Source organism: Trichoplusia ni, chromosome 3 (genome assembly GCF_003590095.1).
Source record: "Trichoplusia ni isolate ovarian cell line Hi5 chromosome 3, tn1, whole genome shotgun sequence".
Classification (NCBI taxonomy): domain Eukaryota; kingdom Metazoa; phylum Arthropoda; class Insecta; order Lepidoptera; family Noctuidae; genus Trichoplusia; species Trichoplusia ni.
Genome location: NC_039480.1, coordinates 8,404,487 through 8,421,559, shown reverse-complemented (window position 1 = coordinate 8,421,559; position 17,073 = coordinate 8,404,487). Strand labels below are relative to the sequence as shown.

At 36.2% G+C, this 17,073-nt stretch overlaps 2 protein-coding genes across 2 annotated transcripts; one reads left to right on the top strand and one right to left on the bottom strand.

The window, feature by feature from the left end:
• The first annotated feature begins 532 nt into the window (after nt 1–532).
• LOC113508697 (integrin alpha-8-like) lies at nt 533–12,002 on the top strand. Its single transcript, XM_026891781.1, has 25 exons — nt 533–965; nt 1,336–1,489; nt 1,944–2,047; nt 2,436–2,503; nt 2,861–2,894; nt 3,162–3,293; nt 3,652–3,735; nt 4,175–4,258; nt 4,665–4,750; nt 5,007–5,231; nt 5,402–5,504; nt 5,833–6,027; nt 6,445–6,542; nt 6,618–6,699; nt 6,879–7,012; nt 7,441–7,646; nt 7,840–8,062; nt 8,306–8,466; nt 8,860–8,941; nt 9,360–9,455; nt 9,928–10,081; nt 10,555–10,642; nt 10,773–10,884; nt 11,183–11,254; nt 11,564–12,002. Exons 1-25 carry the CDS (start codon nt 959–961, stop codon nt 11,648–11,650), a joined length of 2,871 nt encoding a protein of 956 aa, XP_026747582.1. The 5' UTR covers nt 533–958; the 3' UTR covers nt 11,651–12,002.
• Nucleotides 12,003–12,118: 116 nt separating this feature from the next.
• LOC113491772 (macrophage mannose receptor 1-like) lies at nt 12,119–16,716 on the bottom strand. The gene is made up of 5 exons (XM_026868936.1): nt 16,241–16,716; nt 14,485–14,772; nt 13,779–13,955; nt 13,174–13,434; nt 12,119–12,803 (listed from the first exon to the last, which is right to left on the bottom strand). Exons 1-5 carry the CDS (start codon nt 16,278–16,280, stop codon nt 12,640–12,642), a joined length of 930 nt encoding a protein of 309 aa, XP_026724737.1. The 5' UTR covers nt 16,281–16,716; the 3' UTR covers nt 12,119–12,639.
• Between the last annotated feature and the right edge of the window lie 357 nt (nt 16,717–17,073).

Genomic DNA, 17,073 nt, shown 5'->3' with positions numbered 1-17,073 from the left:
ATAGCCATACTTAGTGATGACGTCATGACACCATTGTTATTCCTACCTGCTGATAACATTGAACGGTCATTTATCCTTAAATAAAACAATTGGTTTATTTTGATGAGTCTCTCTGTGGTCACATAATTGGATACATTGTCACTTTGTTTCCTCGTTTTATGTATTGTTAGAAAGGTTATACTGTAAGGCAAACACTTCTACCTAACACCTCCAAACCCTGGGGCCTTACACCATATCATGGCATATACTACTTACACTATATAGGAAAATTCAAAAACAGGTTCTGCTGTGTAAACAGATAAATCACAAATAGATAAATAATTGTTCGATTTAGCTATTAATCACACATTCACACTGTTCAGATCCGACATATGAAGTTTTCATCAAATTAAATTCTTTTAATTACCAAGAACTACATAGGTAGGACGGCCACCTGCCAGATGGACCGACGACCCGGTGAAAACCGCTGGGTCCCGTTGGATGCAGGTGGCAATGAACCGGTCGCGCTGGAGAAATTATGGAGAGGCCTATGTCCAGCAGTGCACTGCTATAGGCTGAGATGATGATGATGATGACATATATTGATTAGCAATTATTCGAGCTTCTATGAAATTTTAACAAATACGGATACGGACAAACAACCGTTTTTTATTTTTGTATTTTCCTTTCGCTCCGCAACAATAAAAAAAAAATTGGAAAAAATCGAAACTTTATATTCGACCGCAATCATTAAAACATTTTAATTTAATAGGTTGAAGACAACAATAACAAAATAAAGCTTTGCTTATTTTAAGGAAAAATGTTCAATTAATCAGCTAAAAATATCAGTGCCTTAATTGTGTATGAATTCATGAGTAAATTACAAAATAGCGTTTGAGGAAGAGTTGTAAATAAATATGTCATAATGTTAAGTGTGCCCGGGCGAATAGTGCTCTGAGTGGTGTTGAAGTGGGGCAAAATGAATTGTAAGTCATTTTATTCTTTAACTATCTTTGTTTTAGTTTTAAAACGCTGCATAGTAAACTCAATCTTCAGAAGATGCCATGTGTACGAGTTCTCTATAAAGAACTTGCTTAGCGTTTGATCGACTCCACCCGTGATCAGGTCTGTGTTTATCACAAATACTTGGTATTGCTGTTCAACTTGGCTGTCTGCTAGTTTTCTAGGCACGGTTTTTGCAGTCTAGGGTAAGAGAAGGCTTTGTACATAGTATGTTATTTTTATTTTTGTTTGTATCTACATAAGATTTTTAGAATGTAGTTTTAAGATGTAAAAAAATAGTTGCCATGATATTCTCAAGCCCACCATGACTAATCTATTTTTTTTTTCTTTCAGGGTATATTTGGGCATGTCTGCTCACAGCCCTGCCAGCTGGCCTGGCCATCTACCACGAATATTCTGCGGTGTCTTTCACCGCCCCAGACCTGAAGACTCGACCGAACGACACATTCTTTGGATACAGTATTACTTATGACTCTGAGCATAAAAAGTAGGTTTTATTTGATTTAAATACAGTATTTTACGAATCGACGCCTTTTATTGGCTAAAAAGGGGAAACTGTATTTTTACATCCAATCAGTGACAAGTTTACAAGGAAAAGCTATACGTAAATTTTAGAATAGGAATAATACAGTCAATTAAGCAGTAGGACGTATATAGACTTGTCTTATTCATAGTATCTGTCATACTATAAATAAGACAAGCCTACGTCCTACTGCTGGGCATAGGCCTCTTTCCGTGTACTGAAGACTTGCACATTGATCACCCCGCTAACTTACTGCGACAACTTACTGGTTGGCGATTTTAGATTCAAATATTTGTTTTCCTTGACCGTTTGTCAATAAAAAACAAACAACTTCTTTTCTTGTGGCAGGATGGACTTGCACCTCGTGCATATGAATCACAAGATCGCCTCATCATAATATCATATAATATTGTTTCAGTTTAATTATAAGTTCACCAGCTGAAAACGATATTGGTGAAGTATACAAATGTACACTTAATGATGACCGAAATTGTACAAAAATTCCAAGGACTGTTGACAGATGTAAGTTTTAAAAATATTTTTAAATTCTTTTAATTTCGGATATCTATCGTACCGACATTAAGTGAGATTATATTGTTCAAAAATATACAACAGAATTTAAATAAATAAATACTGAGCCAAACTTGTTATGGCATCAAATTGCAGCTTGATAACGTTAAATAAAATACTAATCAACGAAATCGGGTTATCCACACAGTTCTGAGGTAACAAACAAAAAAAGAAACAGACAAATTGAGAACCCCTAGTTTTTGATGTGGAATTAAAAGTAAATATTTTGTTTTAAACCACTTCTGAAGTTAAATTTAAATTAAAGTCGTTAAATTTTTTTTATCCTTTTTTCAACTTACTTGAAAATATCAATTGAGATATCCAACCTTTTTTATTACAGATAGTACAGACTACAAACATAAATACTTATTTGGAGCTACAGTGAAAGCAGGACCCAAGTTTGTGGTTGTAAGTGAAAGGATAACTTGTTTCTTTCTCTATTTCTTTTTGCTTTTCATTTTTCTTCATTTCACCACTACAGTTAAAATAGCTGAACGGTTTTTGACATATGAATTTCTTGTTTGGATTTCTAAGATCTGTAATAGTAATAAAGATCTGTTTTTTAAGTGTTACATAACTAGCAATAATGGTGTCAAATAAATCTAGTGAAAAAGATCTATCATCCATAATTTAAAACATAGTATATTTGCAAGTTTCAAGTTTGCAAATAATTCAGCATTCAAATCAGATTATCGACACTTCTTATTGCAGTGATCCAAGCAAGCATAGATCCAAGATTCCTAATAGTTTTTGTTTTACTTCCAGATGTGTGCCCCAAGATTTGTGGAACTTAACAGAAGTAAGTGGGGACTCTCATCTTAATCTACAGAACATATTTTTCATGAAGCAAATTACGCCACTGCATGACAAAGACAACATGACGACTTATAACAAGAAAAAACCTACGTTTAAAACCTCAATTTTAGGCCTACAACAAAAAAAAGTACTAAGTCGAATCGACTTAATCTTGTAACCTACATAAACTAACTTACCTAATAGTTGCATGCCTCACTTAACGGTTTTTACTTAATAATAAAATCCCAAATTTTAGTAAAATTTATTTAACTTATAATTTCCCTTGCAGTTTACAGGATATACGGATCAGGTGGGAGGTGTTATTCCTACAAGAATGGAGTAACTACCCTCATGAAGACTGTAGATGCTTATGAAAAGAATCAAGTCCGCCATAACAGTTCAGGTATAGGAATATGTTGGAAAGTATGACATGTATTGAGTTAAGATACAAAAAAAATATAATATAGTTATGATAAATTTTGCCCCTGGTAGATGCCCCATCACATTTCAGATTAAAGTTCTCAACGAGGCCTCCGCATGTTGGACAAGTGTCCCCGTTTAAGCCTTTAAAGAAATAGTACCGGGTCTCTTCCCATGAAGTTATTCCGAGACAGCAAAGGGATACAAATAATATCTATAAATCTTTATTGAACTAATTGTATTACAGTCTACGGACTTCATATAAGTTTTGAAGCTCTGCACAATTTTTATAAATAGATATTATGAGAAAAAAGTTTCCTAAACAATTGTATTTTTTACAGAACAGACGTTTGATACGTTTGGCTGGAGCATAGACGTGGGTAGCAATGACGCTGTGATCGTCGGTGGCCCGGGGATGCATAATGGTAAGAACTTGGCTCGTCATATAGTTAGTGACTCGATTTCAACCCAGGAAAAACGTTCGTACCATAAGCACTTGAACTCAGGATAAAAAAAAAATGTGTAAAAAGATCTTTGTTTTTTTTTTGGCTTAGATCGATCTTATTACTGATTCTTAATTATCTGAACAAAAAAAAATAGATGGTCGTTAAAAAAATAGCCCGTAATAAGTATTTCTAATTTATTAGAAGGTTTATAATCCCCGCAAAACTGTTTGCAAAGTTTTTCGGTGAATATGGGTAAGTGTGAACCGATGAAGTTGCAAATAATTGTATTTAACAGAAAATTGTTTGAATAAATCCAAGAAAAGTATGTATGTGTGTTGTGTTGCTTTCATAAATTTCAGTGAACATAAATGATAACGAAATAAGTGGATTATTTTCAATAATATTGTTTTCTTTTTAGGAGAAGCAATGCTGTATAACGTTAACACCGCATTGCCACGTTTGTTGCAGAGAATTGATCACAAAACCGCTAAATTTAACTTCGGTAAGGGTTTTTATAAAAAATAAATATAAGATCCTTCTTTAGCGTTTACATTCTGCTTGCCAGCTGTTTCACCAGTATCCACCAATCTAAGTTATCCTCATCTTCTGCAAACATTTCAAAATAGCCGAGTAATAGAGAGTCGTAGTCGTTATCAAGGGGGTTCCGGGCAAGTAGAGTAAATCGGTTGTGTGACAAATATTTTTGCTGGTAGTAAGAAAAAGGCTAGTACGATGAGACAATGATAAGGTATCCACTAATTGGCAGTCAAATTCATGACCGTAACAACCTTGGCGTTCCGGTAAAACGAGAGCCTGTATTACTAAGTCCTCGCTGTCTGTAATTCTGTCCATCTCTCATAAATCTCATATTTAAATATAACAATTGATTATAAATTCACCATTTTCAGGTTATAGTGTTGCCGCTGGCACATTTATTAACAACGATCTGTTTTACGCTGTTGGCTCTACATATGGCGACATGGGTAATGGAAAGGTATGGTAATAGTATAATCAGTATAGAAAACACTTGGTAGGGAAGTATTCATTAATTAAGTACTATGAGGTTAATAAAAAACAACTCCCGCAGTAACAAATTGAATTCTTGTGTCACGGGAGATTCAACAAACATTCAAGTCACATGCACAAGGACACCCAGACACACAACACGCATTAGTCGCGTACAGTTTAGCGTGGTGACCTCAACCACTCGAACTCTATCTCTTAACAAAATCGTTTGTTTATTCCCACAGATATACTTCTACAATGGATTGCAATGGAGTCATACATTAAAAAAGGAGGTAGATCCAAATGTCGTCGGGTCTATGTTCGGAGCAGTGCTGTGTGCTGCCGTGCTCAACGGGAATAGAACTCTGAACGGGACGAGGACTGACCTGCTGGTGGGAGCGCCCACCTATGCCACAGAGTCGGACTACGATGTCGGAGCTGTATACGTGTACCTAGCGCTTAATACAGGAGTAAGTAACCGTACAACTCTTACCGAAGTACAAGAACAGCAAATTCACAGAAAAATGTCGGCTTTTGGTCAAAAATTTAATGAAGGGACCATTGAAGTATATTACTTAGCCAAGTATCGTTCTTGTAACGGCCTTGAGTCTATAAGACATTGGAACTTAATATTTTTCAGAACCCACCGGTATTCAAAAGGAAAATTGTTGGACAGTCGGAAGGAGCGATGTTTGGGAGTGCTATCTGTAACATGCGAGACTTGAATGGAGATAATAAAGATGGTGAATGTCTTTTTTGTAATTAAACGTTAATAGATAATGAAAAACAAAACCGTATTTGTTACTGCTACCGTTTAATTCCTCCAATTAATTGAGATAACATTGTATTGCATTAATATAAAATATCTTTCATGGTAATCAATCGCGCTTCTTAACAGATGCTATGAGAGACGATAGTAGGCATAGCAAATATTTTTTTTTGCGTGAATCGACTTACATATATTATTGCTTATTTAAGGTTCTTACTTTCAATTTGCAAAATATCTCCGTAATAGATAACTTATACTACGGATGATAAAAAGTGAGTTTAACATATCGGTTATGTTTCTAGAAATAGCAATAGGTGCGCCATTCGAAAACGGACGCGGGGCAGTCTATATCTACAGCGGAATGGACTTGGTCAGTCAGAAGACGGAGCAGACCCTGACATGGCTGCAGAGGATTGAGCCACAGCCCGATAAACGATACACGTCATTTGGATTTAGTTTAACGAGACTGTATGATTATGACGATAATGGGTGTGACGGTAAGTGTGTATATCTGACTATGTTTATCATAGATTTTAGGTTATAAGTAGGTAAGCTGCAGCTGATGGTATAAGCAAAAAATTGGAGCAGTTGCCATGGCAACAGCTAATTAACAAGATCATTGGACGAGTACAGCTCATACCATACATCATTGTTTCATATAATGTTGCTCTAATCTTGGCTAAGGCTTGATTTTGAACATTATGGTGTTTATTAAAAGTTCCATGGAGGACTTTACTATAGATAGCCATAAACCACATTTAAGTTACATAGATTCTTACGTAGCTTTCTTAATACTTTAATAATCATAGGTAATGAAAGTTCTCTCCACTTTAAAGATAATTTTGACTCAACAATGATAAGTAGGTTTAAAAATCGAAGTAGCTCTCAGCTTCAAGTCAATGTAAATATTTCAGAATTGGCCATTGGAGCCCCACACAGCGACGCCGTAGTTCTGCTAAGATGTATAGCAACAGTCACAGTCAAACTGATCACGAAATTCCCTAACCTACAGGTGAGTCGATGTACCTCATTCAAGCCAAGTTTGAATAACTTTGTCTTCCACTATATCTTCTCTTTCTATTTTCAGAATCGTTTAAGCAAAACTGACTTCACATTCGACGTTTGTTTGTTAGTCGACTACCCCACTAAACCTGATAAAATAATAGCAAGTAAGTTCACAAAATTACTAGATGTAATATTACACCATGGAATAGATTACAGAAAAAGAATACATAAAATCAGTTAGATGTCATTGTCGTCGAGACGATAAATTAAATTTTAAAGATTTAAAATAACAGGTATAAGCTCATAGTACAAAAGTTCCGAACCGTTTATTTAACTTTTTCAGATTTATCGACTACTGTGGAAATGATTCACCCGTTCGCCAAACTCACGACTTCGTCGGGCACGTATACATTTGGAACTTCACTAGAAGATAAGAAAACGGAGTACTGCAACAGAATCCCATTTACTCTGCCTCGGGTATTATACTTTTGTGTCTATTTTACCTAAAATAGTTAAAAAAAATAATTAAACCGGCCTATTTGGAATTTTTGTGATATGATCGATGACCCATCATTGTCAGTGATGTACCGATATTCCCAATACTTCCGATACTTTAATATAGCTAAGAACAGTTTACTTTCTTTGAAGTGAACAGATAAAATCTTGGACAATATTCTCCACAAAAGTCTGATATCTTCTTAACTTCATTAAGTAGATGCAAGGTGAAGTAGCAAACCGTTTCAATATGTAACCGACAACATTACTATGAACCCGGGATTTAAAACGATGATTGTTTATTACACAAATGTATAGAACTGACAGATGAAACTGTCATGCAAAAAGTAATGTCCTTCTCATACATGTCAAATTTTCTATTCTATTTATTTTTATCTTATTATATTTAGACTGGCAAATACGACTCGGAGATTGATATCGTCGCGGCATCCACTTTGTTGGACAGCCCAGTAGAGCGCAAGGACTTCGACAGCTCCCGAGTGATGCTCAGTGACAGGAGCGAGCTGACGCTGCAGTACTCGGTGTGGGCCGCCGAGTGCGCCGGCAACAAGGAATGCGTGCCAAACCTACACCTGACCAACAGTTCCTCTATCATGTGAGTTCATGTAATTGAACTAAAATCCTCTCATAATTCTAGTTCAGAATCATTAAAGAAAGATGTTAACTCTTCGCTCTTCACACATACGATAACACTAAAAATTAACTTTGCTATTTAGCGTTAATGATACAGAAGTTTACCAAAGTTGCACAAAAAATTTGCGAATCTGTTACGAATCTTCGTTATTTTGAATACCACTTTCCTTCCATAGGGAAGACTACAAGATAGGTTCAAGTAAGAGAGAGACCTTCTCAGTAAATGTGACCAACACTGGGGAGGTCGCGTACGACGCGTGCCTGCGACTGCGCATCACCGGGACAGTTGTCTTCCAGCATTCCCCCGCTTGTGTGACCGAGACCAACGGCACTCTGTTGTGTACGCCGGCGAAACCGATAGCTAATAATGCTGAATGGGTACGTAGCGTATTATTTATTTTATTACGGATTATAGAGTGTTAACCGCAAGATTCTTCTTAAGTAAGGTACTATATCTTATACAATTTATACCACACCATTACGGCACCAGCACATTTGAAATTGAAAGCCTCTTTAGAAATAAATAAACGCTTAAATAATAAACACATGTGTTTTACGGTCTAGCTAATGGACTAAACAGATTTATAATTAAATACCCTATCATACTTATAATCATTCTAGTCCACTGGCGATATTGTACTGGACATGGAAGGCCGTACCAACCAGGATCGGGACATACAGATCGACTCATACCTCTACACTCGTTGCAGAGATTTTAACTATAAAACCTTCACGAGTTCATTTAAACTACAGGCAGACTACAGCGGGTTCAGTATAGCTGGGTACGTATGCACCTAAATGGCTAAAACAAATTTGTTGAAATATGGTGCGCTTGAATTCGCGGCGCCTACGTGAGCTAAGATTCTTCAACAGTCTCTTTCTCTAAAGGTGAAATTCTGATGGATTTTTTCACTCAAAAGAAATAGAAAAACTATCTGTCAGCGAATACTCAATAGTTAAAAGTCCTGCCATCGAAACTTACAAATGCGAACCGTTTTGGGCGGCACATCCATTAGAGGAACGTTTGTCCTAGAACGGTTGCAGAATCGAGGCCGACTACTCTCTGGAAGGGAATATCGAAAGGAGTTCTCAATACTGAATACAATAATGTACTTAGGTACTCTGATACAGTTTTTTTTTATTATAGTGTATAAATGTTTTATTTATTTTTCCAGATTAACAAATATCGGAAATATTGTAAATATAACGAAGGAGGAAGTTCTCTCTCACGGCAAACAAATGGAGCACATATATACGGTATTACCAAAACTTTTGTAACGATATTGTAGTATTTGTGTAACTTGTATTATTTACCGTGTATGTAACAAGTAGGTACAGTGCCAAAAGCAAAAATAGATACTCAAATATGAAATTCCAAACTAAAAGTTTGTGTCAGACCAGTCGAAATGATTAAAAAGTATTTGAACCGAAGTACAACCGATAAAAGTAGTTCTGATGAGAATTCCGTTCCTTAATATCGAATTTCCAATTTTGATAATATATTTTTGCTGTTGACTGTACTTATATAACATGGCTATGTTTCTTTCAACTTTAGCAATGCAAATCACCACCTATCATTTTAATAAAATTGTTCCTCGAAATTAATGTAAACTAGGTGAGCTAAAAATTACGTTTATGATATAAAATGATGACGATGTTTAATTTGAAAATACAGATTACAAACAACGGCATGACGAACTGGAAGGATCTGACAACGCTGGTGGCTTTGCCAAAGGAACCATTCATCAAATACAACGATATCCCGGTCACAGTGAGTATCCACGTTTGTTTAAATCTGTAACGGCTTTGGAAGGAACCTGACCAGTGACCACACCTCAATGATGCATCCAATATGAAACGATAATTATGAATTCATAATTTATCACAACTCTCTAAATTAATCAAATTATTAACTAGGCCTTTTGCGTTCGACTGCTAGACATAAGACTCCATCATCCACTAGTCCTTCCTAAATATAAAAAATATAGAATAGAAGATAGATAGAACATTATTTATTGTACATCACATAAATACTGTCTTATCGCTTTTTCTCTAAGCGATCTTTTACTGACAACCTGAGAATGGACTAGATTCTGAAGGAGCAACGTTTGTGCAGGTACAATACTATAAACCATGGCAAATTGCAAATCCTAATCCATTCTATTTTTTATTCTTATTTTACCACCGACGTCAAAAAATAGTTGATTGGACTCGTATGTATTTCATTTTTGTTATCATTTCAGCTTTACATAAATGACATATTAACGCAAAGTAACTGCACTTCACAATCTACTACGGAAAAGTTCTATAACATAAAGTGTAAGATAGGTAGTCTGAGGGCAAAGGACCAGGTTATTAAGATTATAGCTCCCATGAACATCGTTCGTGGGACCCTTGGTAAGTATGAAACTACAAAGCGACAGCTTTTTATTATCATTTTTTTTGGCATAAATATTTTTCTCATCAATTTTTTGTATTTGTGCGAGGATTCAGGCTTGAACCTTGAACAATAATTACATAATGATGCTGTTTACCAATGCCTTCCCGATTTTTTACCTGTTTTCTGTTAAATTTAGAGAAGGAAAGGTAGTATATGTGTAGAAATAAATGTAGGTATGTGAGTACCTATGCAAATGTCTTCCAAAACACGGAAGCGGTGATATTTATTTATAAAACGCACTCAAGACCTTTGATTTGGCAGTTGTGCGGTATGAAGAAGCCATATAAGAACCAAACTTAAACTACGAATGTATTTGCTTGACTATTCTAATACAGTAATTGAATATATAAATGCCAATCTGCAGTAAGCAAGCGTGGTGATCAGTGTCGAATTACAGTCCCAATTCCCCAACTAATCATTATTTTTTCAGATGGCATCATTGATGACAAGAATATTACTATAAATTCCAGTCTTTCCATTTTACTGCCCTATGATGGGATTATAGAAGTAAAAGGAAGGTAAGTAATTACTATTTTGCTTTTTTTACGCTTACTAACACAAGAATTATGTCATGGATATAGATTCTAGGCAAAGTTTTTGAGCCTGTTGTGTATTATTATTTAGGGATTTTAAGGATTTTTTTTTCAGTATCATGACGACGATACAATTGAAGTTAGGCGAGGTACCGCTGTGGGTGATCATTCTTGCTAGCATCGTCGGGTTATGCATCCTATTCATCATAGCCTTTATACTTTATGAGGTAATTATCTTTCAAACCTGACTTTCACCTCGCGAATATGTTGTAGTAGCCTAAACCCTATGTTACACAGCGTGTTGGCTGGCTCTGTCCTGAATTTTACAAAAAAAATTTCATTCTAGCGTTTTTTACACCCGTGCCAGTGCACGAATTAGTGCTTTTCTTATCTACTTAGGTAAAAAAAAATCTACTTTAAAAAATAAGATTAAGAACTATGACTGAACGGTGTAATTTTTGTCCTGTTTTACATTTGACATCCCCGTGGGTATGATTTTTTTAAGGTATTTTATATCGTTTTCAGGTTGGTTTTCTGCGGCGCAAGAATAAGGAAAAGTTACTGAACTTGAAAAAGAGTGTTTATCGGCAATCTATGGTGAGTTCAAACTTTCAGTTTTAGAATAAAGGGAAAAAATAAACTTATAAATAAAAGGAACGTGGGTAGTACAATATATTGAAGCCCCAAGCAAGAAATTTCGACCTTACTGATATATATCCAAACAAATCATGATCCTTCGATACGAATACTTCAGGGTTCAGGTTCAGATAGTCAAAAATCATTTTCAAGGATCTAAGAATATTGCACACCGTATTAAATGATACACCGCTACATGCCTGTGTACTGCGCTGTGCGCTTGCTTCTACATAATTCTCATTTTAGTTATTATTTTGATTGTATCAACAGAGACGTTCAACAATGATGGAACGACGCCCGCGACACGACGACCGCACTCAGATGATTGTAGAAGAACTGCAAGAAGATGTACACTGATAAAAAACTAAATACGAAACAAACAAATTACAATACCTACACATCATTTTGGAAAATACCCAGATTCGCCTGCCCTTCACCAACTCCTAAGTGCTTTTGCTGCGAGAGAAGAAACGGCGCTACAAATTCAGAAGCACGCTGTCTTTACATAACAATCAATTTAGAAATAGGCTGGTAATAATACTTCATTATAGGAATTAAGAGTACTTATTGACTCAAATAAAAGTAAGGAGAGAAAGTCTATGGACGAAAAGAAACTTAGGTGTTTTAAGAAGTAAAACAGTAAAGTCATTAAAATATGTTTAATAATTATATTATTAAAAGTTTATAAATTATAAATAAGAATTACGAACTAATAGTTTTATTTATGTCACGAGAACCTATTACTTATAGCCTTAAGTACTACACAATGTGTGGAGATAAGTAATTTTACAATTTTAATTTTTTCGCAAAGACGTTGAATCTTTCTTCGCATAGCAATTGTCTGCATCACTAACATTTTCAAATTTAAAAAGTTATTGGAAATAAAGCTGACTTACTCACTTGACTATCTATTACTCACTCGACTAATAGGTATTATTTTGTCGTATACACCTTTTGACCGTCACGGTCACAAATCAACCAAATTGAGATCATGTTGTTGTTCTGGATCACGACACTAGCGCTAATTCAATGCAGTGGTATGATGTGGGACTAAGCGCAATCAACAACTAACAACGCAGATAAAACTAGATCGGCACTGGTTCATGGGCCAATAGTACTGCAACTGGGCAGACTGGCTGCCGACCCCGACATAGTTGGGAAAAAGCTAGGCCGATGATGAGTACCATTTCAGGATCGTTCACAATTTGAAAGAAAATCAGAAACGAAACTACGATCAAGACAGTTTCAGGAGTTAGCCCACTTCGTACCAATTTTTGTTCATTATCGTTATGTAAACATGACAGTGATAGCCATTAGGTTATATACGACATTTTCAAGAACTCATGTCAATGCACCTCCTTTTCGCATATGTATCCGAACTCATGCGCACATTCTAGATCATTGAGTTTGCCATCGTTTTTGAATATCGAGCCGCAATATTCTCTGCCCTGAGCGTTGTTGGGCTCGTTCTCCGACCATCCATTGTAGCCTGCTTCCTCTAATGTTTGATCTGGAAGAAACAAAATATCAATTATTATCACTCACTACACACTCAACTACTTCAACAAGAACTGAAACAGTACAGCTGTAGAGGAAACGAAATCATTTCCTTGCTACCTAACGCAAAAACATACAAAAATCTGATAAAAGCCATCTCCGAGCGAATCTTGAATCTCTTCTTTTGGATGAGCTTTTTACTGAAAGCGACTGTTTACCTAATCCATAGAACTTTCATTTGTTTATCCAAAGTTCTAGTGCCGTTTCTCAAATAATAAAATCATTGTAGTTGTAGAAACGTAACGCTGGAAAACCAACTTTTAAAGAAGATCAGCAACACATCTAAAAAAAAAACTCAGTAAAGTCTAAGGGAGTCCACTTACTAAAAATAGTCTTGAAGACTACAGTAGCGTTTCCCACTGGGACATCAGCCCTGTATCCTGCGAAGAAGAAGTAGTAGGCCCTGGCCCCCGGCACGTGGGGCTCCGTGTTGGTCAGGTTGTACACCGCGTCGTGCTCCGCCTGCGAGTTCAGCACGACCAGGTGTGCACCCTGTGCCTGGCAATCGTCGTACGCCTGCGGCCACGAGTAAGGGATCTTGGGAATTGCGTAGCAACTGCCCACTGATTGATAGTACCTGTAATCTGAGGGAAATTGGATTTTGGTTTTATTAAACGATACCCGAATTACCGTTAATTACATTAATAACCCGATTGTTCGCGGGAGGTTTCACAAGCATTCAAGCCACATGCACAAAGAAACCCAAATTCAGGACAGATATCGTGGATCACACAAATGCTTGTTCTACATGGAGATCGAACAGTGAGTTTGGCGTTTTTATTTTAACAGACTTTTAACAGATTTTAACTAAAAGCTTTAAAGCAAGTTAAATTTAGGTACCCTACCTTTTTACATAAGCAAATTTTATTTTTAATTTTGACTACTTCTACTTATACTAATGGCCTTATTCATACTTTTCTAAGCTTACCTTTGCCGTATACATCGCAGTGTCGATCGTACGGAGCGTCTTTGGCTTCCACCTTACATATGAAAGGCAACCTGTGGTAACAAGGGAGGGTGTCTATTTCTCCCTTACGTGTGACCACGTCACAGCCCGTCGCGTCCAATAGGTCCGAGTTGTCCATCATTGACTCTAACCGGGTTACTGTAATGAATAAGTAGGAAAAAAGGGTTTAGAGGTCATTGGTTTTTAAGGAAACCAGATATTTATTCTGAAATACGTACAAACGTCGGACTTTTCTCATATCTGAAACTTTTCGATCGAGATTCTGCATTTTACATGTAGCAATTTATTTTCTACCCAAAACAGTCGACATATTATCGGAAATCGGGATCAACGACTTAATGTTTTTTCCGGGGCAGTGTGACGTGAATACCAAAACCTATCAATGTCGCTATTGTTATACCAAGAAGTCGTTTAACTTGACCTCGAGTATACCTATACTACACTTAAATTAAAGGAGTAACAGCATCACATAATATCAAAAATTGATACCTACCCAAAATGGCCTACCCATACTGATAAGCAGATGTTTATCTGCTTATCAGTATGGGTAGGACATTTCTTTGGAATAGATCGTTTTTACCTATACCAACAGCTGTCTACAGATGCAGTGTTTAAACAGAAAATTAAACAGTTTGTACGGACCTACAATTATTTCAGATTTACTTACAGTCAATTATGGGTGAAACTTCGGCGGACTCATGCTGCTGACCATCGTTGCCCACCCACACGTAATCCCCAAGGTCGGGATAGTACTTGAACATGCCATGCAGCTGTGCTATATCCTCGTCCGTGCTGGGGACCATGAGCTGCGCGCCCTCGATCCTGCACACGTCTTGACTCCGGCCGTAACGATTAACCTCTATATGTAACTTGTAGAAGGCATTTGTGCGTTTATTGTATTCGTAATCTGTGCGATAACGGTGAGTCTCCGATGGTGGGGGGGCCGCGGCAAAAACTGCAATTGCCCAAAGTTGATTTTTGTTACGTTACGTTGTTTTTGCATACCTACTTACTAGACTAATGTAGATACCTATAAGAAATTTTGGTTTTATTTATTTCAAAGGAGTTACTTATACCGACTTTTTAAAACCTCAACCTGGTCTGCTGCCGCGGCTGCTAAAAACCTCAAACGGCGCAAATATAGTAATCTAGTTGGTAGTTACTTCTTTGAGCCGTTTGGGGTTGAAACTTTATGGCCGTGGGGGCCGCTTGCCAAAACGCTTTTTAAGGAGCTAGCAGAGCATCTCGTTTACACTTCTCGTGACCCAAAGGCTGGCTTTTACCTAGCTCAGAGGATTAGCATTGCCATTCAACGCGGCAATGCTGCCAGCCTTTTGGGCACACTCCCAGCCGGCAGCGATGCCGATGAATTTTTTGATGCCTTGTTTTAATTATTGTTTATGATTTTTTGTACATAGCAAATGATTGTACTGTAAATATTTAACACTATAGTTTTAATAAAGATGAAATATATTATCAACCTGGTCATTATCATCTCAGAATTAATGTTTTAAAAAGGCCTGAAAAAAGCCTACCTACATGAGGGAAAAAAAATGATTTTGGCTCAGAATCTAATTTAATTTTGTGTAAAATTTGAAGCGATACGGTAGAACTGGATAATATTTAAATCTTGAATATTTTTTTCTCAGTTCGTTATAATTTGTATCAAAAAGTAAGTAGGTACCTAGTCATAACAAGCAGTCTTTTGTACAGGCGTTATCGTTTCTTGTTTATTTAATTAAGTTAATGCGAAGATAACTATTTAATTACTTTCTCTAAGTGATTGTGGGTCGTTAATTATCCGTTCTTTGTATCTCATTTGTAACATTGTTCAAAGTTTATTTCTTGAATAAATTCGAAACGAGAAAGTTTATTAAGGAACTGGAGTCTTGGTTAAATGAAAGTGTTTATTATATCGTCTTTTAAATTATGTAATATGTAGGTACTTGCCTAAGTTACGGATAAGTACTGGATCAAGTATGTGAAGGACACACATAATTGACTTAAAATGATGAATTCTACACCCTGCAGTTGTTTGAAGACTGATATTCAATGAACATTATTCTTTCGATATGTCTTCACTAATTTGAATCGTTTCACTTTTATGTTTTAAACGCGATTTGAAATTGGGACGAGTTTTACCGGCCGGTGAATGCTGTCACCACGATTCTTATTTTAGTTCAGATTCTTCAGTCAAAAGTTCAGATCAATAATTCATACAGACAGACGTTAGGATTTTGACAAGTAGTTAGTTTTAGTCCAACATAAAACTACCTTTCCCCCATGGGAAACTTAATAATAATAATATTATATCTGTTCTGTACAATGTTAATATACGAAATTAAATGACAAAATTTTATTCAACTCTCACAATCACTAGAAAAAACCCAGACAATAAACTTAATTGCAACTAAGGTACATACCTAGTAAAGAACAAAATGCAAACACTATGTATTTCCACATTTCTCAGAGAACCGCTCGCAAGTACTCTCGGACGCAAACAGTGGATCCGGAGATACGTTACATACTATTAAACGTCCATATGTCAGAGATAATAATATAATCTGTACATTATATGTAACATATTTTATAGGTTTGTTTGTTCACCCTACACATGACCTACACGGAAATAAAGACAAAATATTGTAGGCTTGCTATTTAAGTTTTTAAAGTACTAAATTATTGAATTCAGTTTAACAAGCTCTTCTGTTTCGGCCGTTCAGTCTTTCAAGTTACGTAACTGATGCGATTTAGTGTATTTTTGTAAATGAATACTAATATTGTCGTGGTGGCCTTGCGGTTTGCATACAAGAGGTGCAAGTTCGATCCCATCGCAGGTAGAAGACTTTTAGTGACATGTGCATTAATCTAAAACACCTGACCAATGGTGGACAAAATTTATAATAAGAAATCGCCATCATCGCCATCAAACGCTCAAAGCCTTCCCTGTATGTGAACCAGGTAAAAATAACTGTAGTGGGGATTTCTGATGTGCAATTATGTAACATAAAACAGGTTACCCATTTATTCTCTCTCGTGGACGTTTCTATCTAGCTAAGCTAGCTTAGCAATAATGCCAAAGGATAAGACAAATTTCCGAGACCGGTGCCTGCAGTAGGTTAGAAAAATACCCCGGTATTTAGAGGTCACCAGTACACAGTTCCACAGTAATGACTCTAAAGCTATTTTTATACGGTTGCTTACAATTCAAAATGAGTTTTTAGAGTGGTTAAAACAAACTAAACACCACTTCATA